The sequence below is a fragment of the Teleopsis dalmanni genome, chromosome 2 (assembly GCF_002237135.1).
Source record: "Teleopsis dalmanni isolate 2A chromosome 2, ASM223713v2, whole genome shotgun sequence".
NCBI lineage: Eukaryota > Metazoa > Arthropoda > Insecta > Diptera > Diopsidae > Teleopsis > Teleopsis dalmanni.
Genome location: NC_051847.1, coordinates 223,534,026 through 223,553,830, shown reverse-complemented (window position 1 = coordinate 223,553,830; position 19,805 = coordinate 223,534,026). Strand labels below are relative to the sequence as shown.

Here is a 19,805-nt window from a genome sequence, read left to right as displayed (position 1 = left end):
GGTTTATGTGTACATACTCATGTATGCTTTATTTGACTTTGTTTGGATTTGGACTTTTTGTTAGTAATCCGGATAACAATCACAACCACAGAAGTATTGAATTGTATGTAAAAAAGCGACTGCTACAGTATATTCTCAAGAGCTTTATATTGTGGTCGATCTTATCAATTGTAATACTTTGCGAGAGCAAATATCATAGAGAATAGATATGATAATTCTGGTCATAATAACTCTAGAATTTATGCGTATAGTTTTTCCATTTTGTCTGATTGAATGATTTCTTCTTTAAAAAGATTTCACTATTTATGTATATAGGTTTTTATCTCTACAATTAAATATAGCTTAAGCAATGTATGTGATGCGTATATATTCACATTTTTACAATTTAAAATTTACGCCATAAATAGAGGGAATATTTTAAGTAATTATTTTATATTACTTAAGCCAAGACACAAAATATATCACAAAAAGTTTTTCCAATACACAAATTTTAAACAAAACATTTCACAAGCTAAAGCTTTGCGGTTCGTTTACAACTTTAGTTAAAAGCTTATTTTATTGTAAGAACAAGCTTTGAAAGAGCTTTTAACCACACTACTTCTCAAAACCTCAAACATACAATATTAATTTCTCTTTGCTATAAGTTTTATCTTCTTGTTTACCCTATACGCCTCCTGCGAAAGCCATAAGAGTACCATCCTTTCGCTTTCAACGATTTATATTTAGTTCAGTGTGTTGCCAACCATTCCTTCAAGTACAACGTTTACGGAAGCAAATGCTGCTGCTGCGTTCGTGCATTGTCCTTGTTACCTTACATTGTGGAAAGTAAGCAATACCAAGGACTCAATACGCTTTGTCAGTCGTTTGTCACTCAAATGCAAAATCAATTTAAATACTTAAATGAGAAAAACTAAATACATGGAAAAATCAATTTTAATATTAAATAAAGTTAAAAATTTCTATGAATTGCTGTGCTAAAAATAAAAGTAAATTAAAAAATTTGAATATTTTCTAAAAAAAGAAAAAAGTGCAACTCAACCCCTTCAGGATTTGTACACTTCGTTTGTCATCGTAGCGTTGTGTGCCATTTTATTATTTTGTTCGTCGGTTTTTTGTGTTACGCGTATTGTGCTGACTGGTTTTAGCAAAAAAAAACCAGTTTAGAACTTTTTAACAACGAAAACTTATAAAGGATATTTCTCCTTTAAGAGTGCTTACATTAATTTCATATTTGTTGTGCAAGGAACGGCTTCAAAATTAATTACTCAAAGTATCATCATAACGCTATGTCCTTATCGGCCATAGCGAAGGTAAGCTCAAATGAAATGCTTAATGTGTGGGAAATGCTTAAAGACCAAAATTTAAAAAATTTGCTTAATTGAAAAGTGTACTTTGTTATTTCTGGAAGTGCAATTAACTTGCTTTTGTGCTGAATTCTATAATTTCGACTGTTTAATTTATTTAATAAATTTGTGTCCTTAAGTCACTCATACTTCTGTTTAGCGCCATTTATTTGTGGCGCGCGTTGGTTTGAGTGAACTCGATTTCGCGCATGTGCACAAAAATTTGCGAAGAATGAGAATAAAAGGAAACTGCCGCTTGCTTCGTATCTGTTGCGAATTTCTTGTGCGGGTTATGGTATCAAGCAGAGTTGCCAACTGTATCGAATAACAACGATGACACAAGTAAATACTATAAAAACTTTCAATTTGCCTTTCATTAAATATTACCAACATTAATGTTAATAAATTTAAATGAACATAATATAATTCTAAAGTGGAATCTAATAAGCAACAAACATAATCAGTAGATGTTTACTCTAGCAACATGTTTTCAATAGAAAGATTGTAAATGTATATTAAATATGTCAATCTAACAACATTATCTTAAATATATGATGTTTTTAGGTTGTAAAATTTTTTTAGTGTATTATAGTTTAATTGGAATAATTAGCTTCTTACTTGTGCTCATAATGTACGATAAGTGGAAAATAAGATAGTAATTAGCAATTACGTAATAGAAACTGCATTATATTTAATGCTTAAAAGTAGTAATCGTTATAAAATTTGGAATGCTTTACATCAAAACATGTTTGCTTGGCTCCGAGGTAAATGCTCTGACCTTGTATTTATACTTAAGTAATAAGTTTGGAATTTAGATTCGTAACATATTAGTTGCATTCTATAGTTTTAGGAACTTCCAATGAAGATTAAAATGCTAATAACAGCTTCAAATTTTAGTAGAATTTTGTTATGGGAATCAAATTTTTATCTTTATAAAGAAATAATTTTGTAAATTTTGTATTGCCATTGTATTGTATTGTCGTTGGAAAATACAGGAAGTAAACATTTGAGATATGAGTATATGTGAATATGTAAACTAAACATTTTATGTATGATGATTACTTTAAAAAAAAACAAAACTACATACTATAATTTTTTTGAAGACAATTCAAATTGTTAACTAAATAGAGGTGATGATTAATCTTCCTAGTCTGATGATTCTTTTTAAACTAATTTTCGAGTTCGTTTTAGTAACTGTGAATTATTTAGAATTATTATAATCTATTAATATTAAGTTGTGAATAATGTTAATCAGAAACCTATACATGATAAATCTACTACTTTATAATACGATTTTCGAAAATTAATGTATTTTATTTTTAATTGTGTTATATATGTTTTATTTTGCTTTTTGATTTTAATATTTTTCGCTATTAAGTTGATATTGTTATTTTAATGTTAAACTCCATTTTTAATTTTGAAGAAATGTTTTCATAAAAATAAATAATTTATTTGTTTGGTAACTCTATGATGAAACTTTGTCATATTTCTATTTTCTATTTTCTATATTTTTTAGCTCTTGTAATCAGTTTAGCTTGTTTTATATTTTAAAACTTCACATTCACCACTCTAAATCACACCACTCAACCCACCAAAGCAAAGCTCGCTCACATATTAAACACAAATGCTAAAAGCTCTCATACTCTTGCAAAACACACCACTGAGCAACCGGCATTTTTTTATTTTTAATATATTTCCTTTTGTAAAATATGCGAGTTGTTGTCCTGCGCCCATACCACCATTTTTATTTTCGCTCATACTTGAGTCAAATGCTTGAAAGGTTTTTTACTTTCTTCTTTAAGCTTTGAGTTTTTCCGTATTTGACTTTGTAGGCGAATGTCCTTGAATGATACGTAGGGTAAGATTCTCTCAAATGGACTGCCTGCATGCTTGCTTGCTTGACTGCCTGTTAGAGGTTAATGCCCCGACCTTGGTGTACACGACACAGTTAGGGGACAATATTGCTACAGGATACGAACGCGTTGATATGCTTTTTGGTTCAATGGCCTTTTCGGGAATCAAATTTATATTTAAATCTTTATTATTTGTATATATTTTATGATTCACTCGAACGGTGTTGCTGTGTGCGTGTTTCAGCATTACTGACTCTGTTTACACATGATACATCATTCGAAGTGTATGTGCGTATCTGTGTTTGTGGCTCGTATAAGTGATTAATGTTTGGAGATATTCTTAAAATTTTTGTTGTCCTTTTTTTCTGTGCCTTCATACATTTATTATTTTAACTTTTTTTTTGAATTTTTTTTATTTGAAGAACTGTAGCTTTTTTTTCTAAGTAAAAATATCCTTGGTAGCTGGCATCATTTTTCAGGTTACGTATTCGCCTTGGTATTTTGTCTACCATACCCGGCATCTGCTTTGTGTAATTTCACTCTTTTAGAGTCGAATTCAAACTGCTAATTAACATAAATTATGAGGATAATTTTATCTTTATTTACTTTTGTTGCTTTTATAGAATTTTTTGCAAAAATTATGAGTTCAATGAACTCTTGATGCGTTATGTCTTGTTAGCATGAAAATATGTTGAACTGTTCAACTGCGTTGTTGTTGCTATTTGCCAAATTAGCACGTTTACATTACCCGTTCTGTAATATATATGTGCTTTTGGTAACCGAAAACAAATTACACAATATTTGTTGTTAATATTATTATTATGTTTGGGAAATTAGATCGTGGTGCAATCTATAAATCTGTTTTGCGCCCTTTATAGGCATAGAGTATTTTTCCAAGTCCAACTTTCTTTATAAATGGCAGTATTGCAACTACAATGTCTTCATTTGACATGATATGCGCATTTAGATACTTCTTACGTTTATGCATCAGTGCCGGCAACACCCGTAGCACATGTTTTGAGGTCTCATTTTCTTCTCTACAAAACCACCTCTCTTCTTTTCTCTTCTTCTCTCTAATAAATTTCGTTAAAGAAAGTTCCCAGTTTTGTAAGGTTATAGTTTAAACCACAGAGCCCTTTCAGAACTGCCGTTTCAGGTTGAAATTCTCTCTAAGCGATTTAGTTTCTGATAGCACCGGTAGATTATCCTAGTGAAGCTTTCGTTTCAAGCTATGTTGTTACTAAGCGTATAACTTTAAATAAATGGATTATATATTTTTAACTAATTATTTATTAACTTCTTAATTAACATTTTCTCTACGCTCTGACAATGGTATCCCTATTGCAACAGCCATGACTGCAATCAAACAAAAACATCTACGCATAGGTAAGCAAAATTGTGTGTTGAATTCTTGTCAGATCTCAAGATCGACTTGGTCCAAACAATACTAAGTACAGAGAGTACGGACTCACCACTACGCTACCGATGCTGTCCATTCACAGCATACTAGGAAGATATGATATGAGACTGGATCTACTCTATAATGACTTTTGTCAAAGTAGTGGCTTTTTAAATAGGAGAATGAGCTTTTCGGCGTTGTTCATACGCTAACCTCTAGTGCGCGTATGAACTAATCTAAACGCTAATCTGTGGTGTCTCAACAACCCATTATTTGAGCTTCAATGTGCTTTGTACACAAAGTCCGCACTCCAACCTAACCTAACCTAATTAAAATTTTCAGCATTTTTTACATGTTTCTTTTTAAAAACTTGTTATGGAAACTTATTTAAACTCAACAGAAAATATATTCCTTAGTTTGCTACCTGATAAAGTAAATACCTTCAACGCAATATAATGTACATATATACTAGAATCAATGCTATTAAATTTATTATTGATAAATTTAATATTATTATTGATATACGATCACTTATAAAAATAAATATACATAAAAATAGAATGGTTAAAAAACTAAATCACTTCAAGTCATTCATTCTTACTTGACTGGATCTAAAGGTCTGGAGATAGTCTCCAGTTCTTTTTTTTATCAGAAGCGGCTTTAAATTTGGCAAACATGTGTTGAATTTAACAAAATAACTGGAGGTTTTTTCATTGCAAAATCTAAGTATCGCAGCAAATCTAAATTTGTGGTAGCTTTCGCCCACTTGTAGAAAACAAGATAATCTCCGAAAAACTTTTCATTCGAACACACACTTCATTTTATATAAATTTGAATTTAATTTAATTAATAATTTAATTTATATTTTATAAAAATGTTTTATAAAATTATTTTATAAAAACGTTGTATAATTACGGGCTTCACCATTTGCAATTAACGTTTTTATATTTATCTCTGTCGTTTGCATTAAAATTTCAACTTCAAACCATACGCCAATAGCTGGAGCTTTTTTAAATATTTCTTAACCCTTTATATACCATGCTTCAATTAAGACTTGTCACATTTAGTTCAGACAAATAAAAGAGATCTATTCAAAAAAATATTTATGAAAACGGATGTAAATCATTAAAATAAAACGGATTTATAAATTGACTTTAATTAAATATAAAAATTAAACGCATAATTCTTATATGACTCATAATAACTTATTCTGTTAACTTCTTTAAATTTTTTTACTTCAAATTTCTGTATAACTTAAACTTTAAGGGTACCAATATAAGTGGATAAAAAATTCTGCGGATTCCTAAAAGTGAGATCTTTTTATAAATAAATGTTTTTTTTGAACATAATCACATTTTATACTTTCTTCTAAGCATATGGTTTGGAACAACTTATTAACTAATAATAACTTATTAGATTAGCTAAGCATATTGAGGTTACCTTAACAATCTACTAGGCTTGTTGTGTCATTCTAATAGAGAAGTATATATTCTGTGAAGATTATAAACCATATCGAAAGTTTAACAAACATAAGATGCTTTTCAAGGGAAGAAGATACTCGTATAGTTGATATGAAATTTATAAAATAAATGTCTAACATAATTAAACGGCAAAGCCGTTTCCTATTGTTTGTTGCAGTTTGGATAACACCCATTTAAGTGAATATTAGTTTTCTAATACGGTTACCTAACCGATAGAGACCCATTGAGAATCCCACTATCAGACTAATAACTCAGTATACCATAGTATCTCAATGATGACCAACAAATTATTTATTTTACATTATACATTGTAATACTAAGTATGATATATTTTAATAAACAATTTATATGTATTTCTTATTAATTGTAAATCTTACTAGATTTAGAAAAAGATCTGGTACTAACAAAGTCCGCATTTCAGTGTTCTTTCCTTATTAAATCTTTCAATTTTAGTTTCTTTACTAATGTTTCGAAGTAACTTTTTAAAGCTTAATGTAAACCGTAAGTTCAGTAAAGGGTTAATCTTTGCAAAAAGCTTTTCTGAAGTCTCGCCAAGTAAACAGTAAATCAGTAAACATTCCAGTTGCTTCTCTGTTTAGAATTAAAGATCATTAAAAGGAATAAAATTAATAAAAAAAATTTCCATATTTAATGATACTTATGAAACATATAATGTTGTGTTGTGGGAATATTAAACAAGATAAACTAAATTAGAACTAGTCTAGTCTAATTGGTAGTCAACTTAAACCTAATAAACGAGATTTTTGCATAAATCAACAACAGCAAAAAACAAAGCAAACCGGTGCTGTGCTTATCACTGAGTTTGCTGAGGGCAGCTATGGCAAGTGTGGGGCGTGTGTCGTACCTAACTAGCAAATTATATACACAGTACTTGAGCAGAAGCAACACAGGCAGGTTATCAGCACTTGGAAAAGCAAATACAACGAATTTTGCAAATCTTCTAGTCTCACAATTTAATAAAATTTCTTTTGCTAATATGTCATATTCTTCCATGGAAATCTCGAAGCCGATACTTTATTCGTATTGGCGTAGCTCGTGCTCATGGCGTGTGCGGATCGCATTAAATCTGAAGGAGATACCATACGACATTAAACCCATTAGCCTCATTAAGTCTGGCGGTGAACAACATTGCAATGAATACCGCGAAGTCAATCCAATGGAACAGGTGCCCGCATTACAAATTGGTCAGTTTATTGCTAATAACTTAATAACTTAATTAAAAGTTTATATAAATGCAGGAAAATTTAATTGTTTACTATATTTCAGATGGACACACACTTATCGAATCAGTGGCTATTATGCACTATCTAGAAGAGACACGTCCACAACGTCCACTTCTACCACAAGATGTACATAAACGCGCTAAAGTACGTGAGATCTGTGAGATTATCTGTTCGGGCATACAGCCATTGCAAAATTTGATTGTTCTCATACATGTAGGCGAGGAGAAAAAGAAGGAATGGGCTCAGCACTGGATAACACGTGGTTTTCGTGCTGTTGAGAAAGTCCTTTCCACTTCAGCCGGCAAATACTGTGTAGGCGATGAGATTTCAATGGCTGATTGCTGCCTTGTACCACAGGTTTTCAACGCAAGAAGGTTAGTTTCCACCCACCTAAATATAAACTTAACAGCTTTAGTTTTTATTAGATTCATATTTTTTATGCAATATCAACTGGTTATTTTGTCTATGTTAAATATTAACACACGTCGCGACTGAATTTATATAGTACTGGCATTTGCTTTGTTCTATTTTCTATATATGTATATATTTCTTAAATAATATTCGTCTTTGCCACATCATTAATATTTTTTCTATTTTCAGATTTCATGTTGATCTTCGCCCTTATCCAATCATTTTGCGCATAGATCGGGAACTGGAGAGTAATCCTGCATTCCGTGCTGCTCATCCCTCCAACCAACCGGACTGCCCCCCGGAACTGCCAAACAAATAGAATTTTCCGTCAACAACTGCAAAACGACGCAAGACGAAAAAATAGTTGCAGTTAAAAACGAAGTACCAAAAAAAATCCAAAACAATGATTTTAATGAATAGGAACAAAATGAGATGAAATTTTGAGATGAAAATATGATAAAGATAAAAGATTAATTTAATTAAAAAACTATAAAAAATAAAATATAAAACAAAACAGTTGATGTGATGCAGTTGCAAACGTAATTTAAACATTTAAAATTAAAATTTAAAAAAAAATACAAATTTTTTGATTCGAAAATAAAAAATAAAAAATTTTGGCTTTATAAGCAACATTTTTCAAAAATTAAGAATTTTATAAATAAAATACCTTTGGCTAAAATTGTGAAAAATATCTTAAAGATATAAATTAAAAATTATCTATTTATAATTTTACTTGTTTTTCATATAAGAAAAAATAATAAAAATAAAAAATGAGATTAACAAAGCAAAGAAAATTTTACGAAAAGCAAAATTCAATTCAGGGATTTTTAAATAAAAATAAAGTTGAAATAATTTTAAAAATAATGACTTCAATAATTTAAGGAAATCTTATTAAGCAAACTAGTACAAAAACATCAACAAATTTTTAATGAACATATAAAACATAAAGTGAAAGTTTAAAATTAAATAAATACAGCATATAAAGATGCAGCTTATTAATTGTTTAAAAATAAAAATATGTTGTATTTAATATATATAGTGTAGGTTTTTTCTGATATATACGATAGTTGCATATGACATCACTTCGATAACAATGGGTGTGAATTTGCTGCTTACAGGCTAGAATATAAAATATTTCTCCAACAATAAAAAATAATATAAAAACAATATAAATGCACTAAATTATTTTAATTATTTTTTGTATTTCATCAGTTTTATTATTATTATTTTTTTTTTTAATACACAAAAACGATAAAATAAGTAAAACAATATGCACAAAAATTTTAATGAAATATATGATTACAAAATATTATTATAAAATTGATTATATACTATATAGTATGTTATATTATATAATATATAGTATATGATTTAATGATATTATTATTATCAAATTTGTTTTATAATTTCAAATACAGATATAAACTTAAAAACTCCATATTTTTTAAAATCAATTTCCGTAGTTTGAATTTTAATAATTTTTTAACTGTACAAAAACGCAAAGCCTCGCTATAAAAAAAAAAAGGACTTCAGGTCAAAGTGCAAAATCAACACCGAATAAACTGAACGGGTTAATAATTATTTACAAGCGATACCTATCTTTTAACCTAATGTCTGTACTAAAAGGATCTGAATAAGATACGAGTCAAAAATACATATAAAACTACTAGATATATATGCATATAAAATAGGTACACATATGAATATAAACAATCTATATCATACCTATTTTCATTTGAAAGTATCAGATTTTTATAATATATTTTTACATTAACTTAGCATTATTTACTAAGATATTTCCGATCACAAGAAACTGAAGTCCTTTAAACTAGAGACTTTGAGTGGCAAAATGCAAATGAAATCTTTTAAAACGAATTCAATTTTAATACAGACAATGTTTTTTCCTTAATAATTATAACAAAAACAAAAAAAAACAAATTAAAATGTGTAAGAAACTCAAAAGTTCAATAAAAATAAAAATTAAAAATTACAACAAAATTTAAAACTTTCTTTTGTTTTCATAATTAAGCAAATAATATTTAATAAATGTAAGAGAGCGGCTAAAATACTTTATGATTGAGTCCTTTTTAAATTATTTTTTAGGGTGCATAATAGATCAAGCTGGTTGCAGTTCATAGGGGCCTTAGCCTAACCCAAAACCTCCCATACCATTGACCATGTAGTTTTTAAGTAAAACTTAGAAATCTTACACTTTAATTTATTCTTTTGATATGTGGTAATATGATATTTTTCACATAAACTGTGGGCTTCATCCTCCATATTTTTAGCAACTACTAAAATAAGGTCATTGCATAAATTAAATTGGTTTAACGATCTCTCAACAGAATGGACACAGTTGCATAAAAGGCGCTATGCCTATTTTCCCCTGAATATGCCTACATTACTCCTTTAATGCTGATTTATGGTAATCTTTTTCACTTATTTTCTATAATAAAAGTCCATAAATACAAAATATTGTAAAAATGTTATGTTAAGTTAAGTTGATTCAATCACTATACCGACTAATAAAAGTAAAAGTAAAGTAAGAATAATATCAAAAACTGTTACGAGAATATAGTAATATATTAATATAGTTAAAGATTTTATGGATAAAATCGGCTCGCTACCGGATTGTTAAAGAAATTTGTTGAAGGAGGTCAGAGCTAGACATCGCTTATAGTGCTGCTGATGATGATGATGGTAATGATTATGATAATGATGATTATTGATTATGATTGATGAGTGATAAATGATGAATGATGATGATGATGAGAGTAAAACTAAACTGAATTGACGCAGCTGTGTAATTAAGAAACTAAAATATATATAATAAGTTGACGGCAATTATATAGATCCTAATAAGTGTGATGTTATGCTTATAAGTTAAAATTCTCAATAGTTAAATTAAATCCATTGCACTGTATTGGAATGTAAAACTTTCTCAGTAGATTTGATTAAATTCTATATTTGTTAATATAAGAGAAGTTTTTCAAAGTCATGCATTTGGTTATTCCTGTGGAAAGATATTGATCTTTGGTAATCGTCGCTAAGTGTGATATTCATTATTTACCATTATAGTATAAGGTATTATGAATTAAATTATCTACTTCGATTTATTGTCAAAAACATACATAAAGTCGGTTGGAGTTTTTTTACATAAAACACACTCTTAAATATTGAATCATTACCTATTATAAGATTGAGAATTTGCTGTAGAAATATGTTCACATACTTAGAATAGGTAGGGCTGAAAGGGCTTGTTAATAATCTTTTTGCATGAAATAATTAAAGCATTCTTTAGAACATCTTTTATGATTATGTTATGAATTGTCAGAAACACGCTTAAAATACTTAATAATATCTCCTTCAAAATATGCTCCTTCTGAAGCGATACACATATGCCAACGCTTAACCCAATCTTCCATATACTTTTTGTAGGCCCGTGAAGGTATGGCTTTTTGTTCCTTCAGCGAATTCTCTTTTACCGGTCCAATCGACTCAAAACGCTTACCATGAAGGGGCAATTTGAGTTTCAGGAATAGAAAACAGTTGCACGGATTCAGATCTGGCGAATATGGTACCTGAGCGATGACAGTGGTGCCGTGTTTGGGCAAAAAATCGCGTACAAGAAGAATCGCTAAATGTATTTGAGGTAGTCTCACATTAGCAGCTGCTATAAACAAACTAATTGACAGATGGCGCTCAAATTTGTACCATATGTCAAGAAAGGGTGTACCAACATAACAAAAAAGTTTTGAAAAAGGTCTATTACTTCAGGAGTAGTTAACAAACAACAAAATCCGGATACTTTTTGAGCAGAAGGTATATATATATATAAAGATCTTGTTACATCTGATATCATTAGTTATCATTAGATCAATATAACCTAAACTAACTGAATTGATAATACCATTAATATCATTAATCGCAAAAAATTACTCGACCATTGTAGAAGTAACATTTAACTCTTAGTGAGATAAGTGGTTCAAATAATGTTCATTTATATTGATCTCTGCTAATACCTGGTATCAACCAGGTCAGCTAGCTAAATATGGCAGTAATCTTCATTAAGTAATAATTGTAATAAAATAGTATTTGACACACAATATAGTCCACATCTACACCCGGATTAGTCTGAGGGAAACTACCATGTGGTAGAACAGGGACTAGCTTTAGTAAGTAGGAATATTAATCTGCTTATATCTGTCATCACATGATATTGTTTAATCGGGTTGCTTAAACTTCTACAGAAAGGGTTGTAATATTATTTCCTTTTATTTTTTTTTTACTTTTGCTCGAACTATTGTATAATTATTGTTTTAATTATTATTGCAAAGTATATACGCATCTATGAATGTTAGTAAATACGAGTTTCATTGAGAGGTTATTTATTGTTTCATTACATCTGCAAAAAATTTTAAAATATATTAACGTATTAGTAGGACTATCGTCCTACTGTCGTCATAGTCAAATTTTAATATAAATTAATTAATTATTTTCAGTTTTAGTTTAGCTTATTTATTTATTTATTTATTTATTTATAAGCTTATTTAGCTTATTTTATGAAAACTTGAGGTTATTTTCAGGTTATTTTAATTTCAGGATTCAATTCTAGTTTTGTTTCTACATAAATTTCTTCTTTACAGAGACTGTTAGATTGTTTTCAACTGAGTGAAGATATCCAGAACTCATCAGTTGTATAACTTAATTTCTAATGGTACCAATTAAAATGTTTACTCTGCAGAAATGGCAGGATATTCAATTAAAGAATTTATCCCCCTCTCCTTGTCTATTTCGCTTTCCTCACCATATCTCCTTCTCTCTCTCGCTTTATGTTTCTCTCTCTATACTCCGTACTCTATATATATATATATATCTCTTTCCCTCGCACCTGTGTTTTTATATATTTCTATCTCACAACACATTCTGTTTACTTGGCATCGTTTCTAATATTTTTTTCATTTATCCCTTGCGTAAAACAACAATTTTTATTTTTAATATTTTTTTCATTTTATTTATGTATATTAATTTATTTGAAATATATATGAATCATTTCATGATAATTTGTTTTTTTTCTTCTAATATTTAACAAAGTAAAATTTCTCTTAATGACTTATTATGTCTTCAACATTTCAATATATATTTTTACTCTCTTTTGTTCCTTGCTTCTTAAACGTTATGAATACATTTAAATTTTTGAATTCTCTTTTAATAATAATTTCATCAGCTTTACTTTACCTAAATTTAGCTAAAAATAAAACACAAAAATTGTGTTCATTACTTAACAGACACTTCTGAATTATTTCTTTTTTTTTTGTTTTTTGTTATTATTAATTTATTTATATGCATATTATTTTATTATTATGTAATTAGGAGAAAAATATTTTGGTTTGTTTTTTATTTAAATATGAGCTATGCTTTTTAATTGGAATTTTAAAATGTTTGTGAATGTTTTTTTTCTGTTCGTTATAATTTTATTTTTTTATTTTTGCAATGCATAACATAATTAATATATATATATATGTATGTATATATACTTTCTTTTGTTGTTTGGATTCAATGAACAAATTAAGTTTAAGAGTTTTAGCTTTTATTTTTAATATTTTTAAGGGCAAAATTTCGCTATAATAAAAATTTGTAGTATTAATTGTATTTGTTAAATAAAATATTCAATAAGAAAAAAATTTTCGCTAAAGTAATTTTCTTTATAAGTATATGCTTTAATCATAAATCGATTAATTGATAAATCGTAATTAATTTATTTTGTTATTATATGTAAAATTTCACATTTTCTTTTTATTTTAACTTAATAACTTTCGCTTAGAAAAAAATAAATATATTTAATCGTTGCCTATTTTATTTTTAAATTTTATATAAATTTTGTTTTTAAGGATTTTATTTAAAAATATAAAAACGTAAAGAATTTTATACTTTGTTTAAGTGCACATTTTTGTGTAACTAATTAAATTTAATTATTTTTCACGTTTTTTATGGTATTTATATTTTTATGTATATATTTTTTATATTGTAATTTATTTATAACATTTTTTAAATTTAAAAAATTTATTATTTTTAAATTCTATAATGAAAAGTAATTTAAATTTAAAATTAAAAAATATTGTATTCTTTTCAAATTTTTACTAAATTTTCATTCCTCTTGAGACTTTACATGTAGTCAAGACGGCTTTTGTTTCTTTTCTTTTCATTATTGTTTTTACTTTATTTATATTATATATACATATATATATAATGTACGTAAGGTTAATTTTCGTTAATTAAAATTTTCCTATTTAATACATTTAATTAATGCTTAATTTACTATAATTGTTTTACTAATTTAAGATGCACGTCAATTTCTTTTAGTTTTTATTTATTTGATGTTATTTTCAAAAATATCAAATATTTACTTTTCTCCGTTCCTGCACACGTTTTCTTGTAAAATTTTTAAAATATTTATTATTTATATATATATATATTTTTTTTAATTATCACAGTCAAATCATAAAAGGTTTTAGTACTTTTATTTCACATGAATTTTATGATTTTTTCCGCTTTAATGAATCGAAACGCTCAATGAATCTTATGTGATTTATCCTACTTTTTAGTTAAGAATTGTTAAGTCGTCCTCCTTGAAATTTTCAAAACAAATCATAAACCATTTTAAAATCTATCTTTAATTAAGTTTTATAAAAACTATTTTTATATAAAACTGTTATGAACCGTGATGAAAACTAATTTTTAATTAGTTCTATTCAAGAAACTTCAATAGAAGAACTAAATGTGTTTTTTTTTTTTGGTTCTTGAAAGTAAAATAATAATTAAAATGAAGTAAAAATTAATTAAAACAATTAAAAATTAATAAAATAATAAATAAAAAATAATTAAGTAAATACAAAAAAAAAAATATAAATAATAATACACGGTAATATAATATGTATTTATATTATAATAAATAAAATTCAAATCTACAACCTTTTAAGTATTTGAGAATGAATAATGAAAAATTTAATTATCACATTGTTTTTATAATATAGGCGAATGATTCTGATTGTAAGCTCTAAAATAAATAAACATAAAAATAAATATTTATAAAATAAAGATAATATAATACTATAATATTAATAATAAAGATATAATAATACATAGATAAAAATTATACATCTTCAATAAAGAAAATACTTTTACATAAATTCCTATCTACCATATACTGTAGAAGAGGAAAACAAAATAAAAATATATTTCTCCGAACTATGCAGAGAGATCTTAGAAGTAAACAAATCCAATCAATATTTAACTACAGATGAAAGAAACCATAACAATTAAAGTCAAACACTACGAGATAATTCTTCTATAATTATTAAAGTATTGGAAGATTTCATATTTAGGCACTATGTTTATATATGGTATACTTAAAAACTTTTACTTTCAATTCGGAAATTAAAAATTTTATGAATTGTAGTAATAGCTTTTAACCTCTCTGTTGTACTTAGAGTCGTGTATTAAAAGGAGTAGGTTTTTCCAATATCACAGATATTTTTTTTTGTTTTGAAGCACTACTAGCAATTGAAATGCTGAAATTTATGATTTATGATAGTAACCTATACAATTCTATAAAATTTATTGAGAGTATAATAGGAAGGAATCAGTCAGTTAACAACTATTTATCTCCGTTATCATATATATGTTATACAGACAATTAACACAAGTCTTTTTCTTACTTCAGTCCTTCGGTATTGACAGAGCCTAGTGGAGTGATAAACAGATGATTATTATTTCATTCGATTTATTAAGGTTATTGTCAATACGACACCGATAAAAATGTCGATCGTCCAAATGAAAATATGTATGACTTAAATATATTATTACATATAACCTGAACTACATATGTCTTTCTGTTATTATGATGTTCAATTTACTATGACGTATAGGATTTATTATTTTCAGATTATCAGATATGATATTATTATCATATTATCAGACCATTGATGTTAGTCTGATTGAAGCCAAAAAATAATCTTGAAACTTTAAGAGCCTTGGCTAGCTTCTCATTTCATTCACTATTTTAAATCTTGTACGGTTTTATGAACGTCAGTTGAACTGATATAAGATATTATATTTAAATAATAAATCACTATCAAAAAACATACTAGTGGATTACGTATTACCTTAAAGCGCTCTTACATTTGCTGCGTGGAAGATAAGGAATATTCCAGATTTCACACCTGCTTTGACAGTATTGAGCGTATGCCCAAGGATGGTTATTTATAAGTGATGGAAAACTTATTTTTATTGAATTTTTGAAATGGTTTTTCAAAAATAAAAATCTATGAATCTTGTATTGGAACACGATGGACCTATAGACCTCCAATGATATCTTTGTTCACAGTAATAACCTAACATAACTAATAAATCGATAAGACTATCTCTGTCATATATTAATTGACGTAAACTACTCCCTTTTTTATTGAAAAGTCTATAAATGAGTTTTAATCTTGAAATGGAATATACTAAATACTGTGCCTAATAAAGAAATAAATTATGAAAGAAAGTATTGTGTAATCATTAAAAAGTTCTTGCATTTTTAAATGAAATTAAATAAAACAATAAAATTAAATTAATAATTAAAATAAACAAATAAATATCAAGCAAGTTTAGTTTTTTATTAGTTAGTACCCAGCAATTTTGGTTTATTTTTACTAGAAAAATGTTTGCGAAATATTGGTTAAATATAAAGTTTTAGAATATTAAATATTCAGTAAATAAAAAATAAAAAAAAAAATTTTAATGATATTCTTCTTCACTCTACAAACAATTCCGGCCGGTTCAAAAATAATAATCAATTTTAATTGAAATAAAGGAGCAACGACTGTCAACTTCTAACTGTGCTACACCTTTCTCCTCTCGTGCTACTACTTAAACAATAAAAATATTTTTTCCTCTAATTTCAATTGTTTTTTCTTTAACTTTTTAATATTTTTCGTTTAAATGAATCGTTCTTTTAAATATTAAAAATGTTCGCTTTAATATTTATTTTAATTTTTAATTATTATTAATGCTAATTAACTTTAATATGACGTTTAACAATTTTGTTTTTAAATTTTTTAATAGAAAAAAGGAATTGGAGTTTAAATATATATATTTAATTATTTATTTGTATATTTTAATATATGCATTTAATGCTATCGCACTTATATATATACTTTCATACTTGTTTTTTTTTTTTTTGATACATTTTACTGGCTTTCTAAGGTACTCAAGTAATGTTGCTACATTTTGTTATATATTTATCTGTATATTTTGTTTTTTTTTTTAATTTCGATATATTTATTTATTTTTAACTAATTTTAATATTATTTTTAATTCATTAATACATATTTGCAAACTATTTACTACTATTCACCGTTCTCCATTGCACAATTTACTTTAATTCTATTTTTAATATATATTTTAATTTATATATATAGTGCCTTGTGTATTTAAAAATTTATGTATATATATATATGCATATATATACTATTATGGTGCCTTTATGTCTTGCGATTTGGTACAAATGTAGCGCACCTTTTGTATTATAAATAATTAACACATTCAAACATTTGCCACCATTTTGTTTATATATTTACTTTATTCGTTATATAAATAAATCTGTTTTATTTTTTTAGTTTTTTAATTTTTTACAATTTTATCTTTATTTTTTATAATCTTTATTTTTACTTTTATTTTTATTCTTATTTTAATTGTTATTTATGTTTATGGAAATACTGTAGTAGTTTCAATTTGTCAATTAAATGTTTTAACAATATTTTAGTAAAATTGGATTTGAAACAAGTTTTCTACATTTTTATCTAGTAAAATATTGCACAGCAATATTTGAGTTACTTTACTTTACTTTATATTATTAATTATAATATATAGGATATTAATATATGTAATATATGAAGTATATAGAAAATTAACTACGTTTTGAACTTTAAGTTTTGATCGTTTATAAACAGATTTTTGTTTTTGTTTTTATTTTTGTTTTTAGTAGGTTTAGTTGAGATTAAAATATTTACTACACTATAAAAAATAAATAGATTTTTTCTTTGTTATTTTAAATAAATTAGTTTTGTACATTTATAGTTAATTTCCTTAACTACACCTCATTTATATGTAAGAGAATTTTATTCTCTACCTACATTAAAACTTCTCATTCCATTATCATTTCAAAACTTCATTATATTATATATTTTATTTTATGTATATAGTATTATTTTATAAAAGTGTGAAGAAATGTTGATAATGCTGATGATACAAACATTTGAAATGATATTTGAAATGATGGAAAAACTCAAGGCCTCATTTGTATATCTGAAACACATGAAAATATATAGATGTGTGTCTGCATAACATGTGCATAAATGAATTGTAACATAATTATTTATAATATAAAATATCCAAGCTAAAAACCTGCTGCTACATGTAAAAGTGGACATAATGTTCGCTTGGAATTTGACATCAAGTTTGATGAAGGTCACTTTTCAAGCCAATTGATTACGTATTCTTAAGTAAAGCTTTAATTATTTAAATTTGGTTGGCTGACACTATGCTAAGCAACACAATTTTAATATATTGCGTATTCTCTAGAAAAGTTGAAATCTAATTTCTAACTTCTAACTTAATTGAAAATTATTAAAATTTAAAATTGTAATGAAATCGATAAATACATATAATAATAAAGTATTTAGTTTAATTAATTATTTTTATTGCACCTAATGTTGCAACCTAACCTTAATTGCTTAACAGTTCGAACACCAGAGAAAATTTCAGTTTATAAATATTATTTCTGAATAATTATTATTTTATAACAAATAAGTAACAAATATGTGATACGATATTGTTAGATGTAGTATAACTTATAGTTAATAATGAATAAATATAAAAAAAGTTATACATATGATGATGTTCCATTTAATGAATGTCAAGCGAATGAAAGTCAAAAATCACGCTCCTCTAGTTTCGCAATTCCATTAAGGTCCATAGAGGCCTTAAATAAATGAAAAATAATAATAAATAATGAATAGTTGATTAAATTAAAATATCAAAACTCATTGCAACGACTCAAATGCGTGAACCAGATTGGCACCTGCTATCATCGATCCTGTTGTGTGAGTTTTCGTTTAGGCTGGGAATGATATTTATAATCCTGATCATTATAATATCCTGATGAATGAGATCAATGAAAAATGGGAACTAATAACAAATGTAGTGGAATGTTGTGAATTTTAAATGGTTGTTTTTATTTAATAGCAGCAAGTAGTCTCATAATTAATTTCCTGTTTGTTTGAATTTCTGTAAAATCTTACGAATTTACTTAACAAATTGTATTTATAAATAAAATTTATATTGTAATGTTTACTTATTGTAACCAAAATATTACTTTGAAAAGTTTTAAAATATTGCGTCTACAGTAAAATCGAAAAATAAATTAACGGCACAAACATGTAAATATTTCGAAAGGCTTTCTATCACTAAAACATAGTTCTTTAAAACAAAACTAATTATAACAATTACAAGCAAATTTAAAAAAAAATATATATTAAAATATTTTCACATTTTTAATAACACATTTTTTTAAATTCCATAAAAATTTTATATTTTTGCTATAAAATCACTTATTATAAAAACATTAAACCCATGTAAAAATAGTAGTGCCTTTAAATATCGAAATCGGAATCGAAATTCTAATATCCCGTATAATAGATAACATTGCCATATATTATGTTGTTATATGTTATGAATATGTTACTGCTAATCGCGCAACAAAACGAGTTATTTTTGCTACTAGTATTATTAACATAGAAAAACATAGAATATACTCTAAATAAAAACAGAATTTTGATTGCATTATTCACCTTTGACATATGTAGTTGTTGCAAGCAAATCTGTTGCTGTTGTAAAAATCAAAAACCTTTTAAGTTGTTGTTGCTGGGGTAATAGTTCACCTACCTGAACACTTTTCAAAATTCAAGAATATTTTTCTTTCGAAATTATTATAAGCTTGCTTACTTATTATAACATCTCTGTATTGACTG

At 26.4% G+C, this 19,805-nt stretch overlaps 1 protein-coding gene across 2 annotated transcripts; it reads left to right on the top strand.

Annotated features, from left to right (window-relative positions):
• The first annotated feature begins 1,001 nt into the window (after positions 1–1,001).
• LOC119683818 (probable maleylacetoacetate isomerase 2) lies at positions 1,002–8,216 on the top strand. Of its 2 annotated transcripts, XM_038097684.1 has the most exons (4): positions 1,002–1,310; positions 7,104–7,281; positions 7,364–7,694; positions 7,921–8,216. In XM_038097684.1, exons 1-4 carry the CDS (start codon positions 1,287–1,289, stop codon positions 8,048–8,050), a joined length of 663 nt encoding a protein of 220 aa, XP_037953612.1. In that variant the 5' UTR covers positions 1,002–1,286; the 3' UTR covers positions 8,051–8,216. The 2 variants fall into 2 exon arrangements, with proteins under 2 accessions (XP_037953612.1, XP_037953611.1); XM_038097683.1 differs by lacking the exon at positions 1,002–1,310 and having other exon boundaries at positions 6,750–7,281; positions 7,921–8,215.
• Positions 8,217–19,805: the final 11,589 nt, after the last annotated feature.

Excerpts from the sequence above, each read along its gene's own strand:
- LOC119683818 (XM_038097683.1), top strand. The coding sequence starts at position 6,915 with ATGGCAAGTGTGGGGCGTGTGTCGTACCTAACTAGCAAATTATATACA. Across the intron at positions 7,282-7,363 it reads GGTGCCCGCATTACAAATTG|ATGGACACACACTTATCGAA; the intron begins GTCAGTTTATTG and ends ACTATATTTCAG. Across the intron at positions 7,695-7,920 it reads CAGGTTTTCAACGCAAGAAG|ATTTCATGTTGATCTTCGCC; the intron begins GTTAGTTTCCAC and ends TTCTATTTTCAG.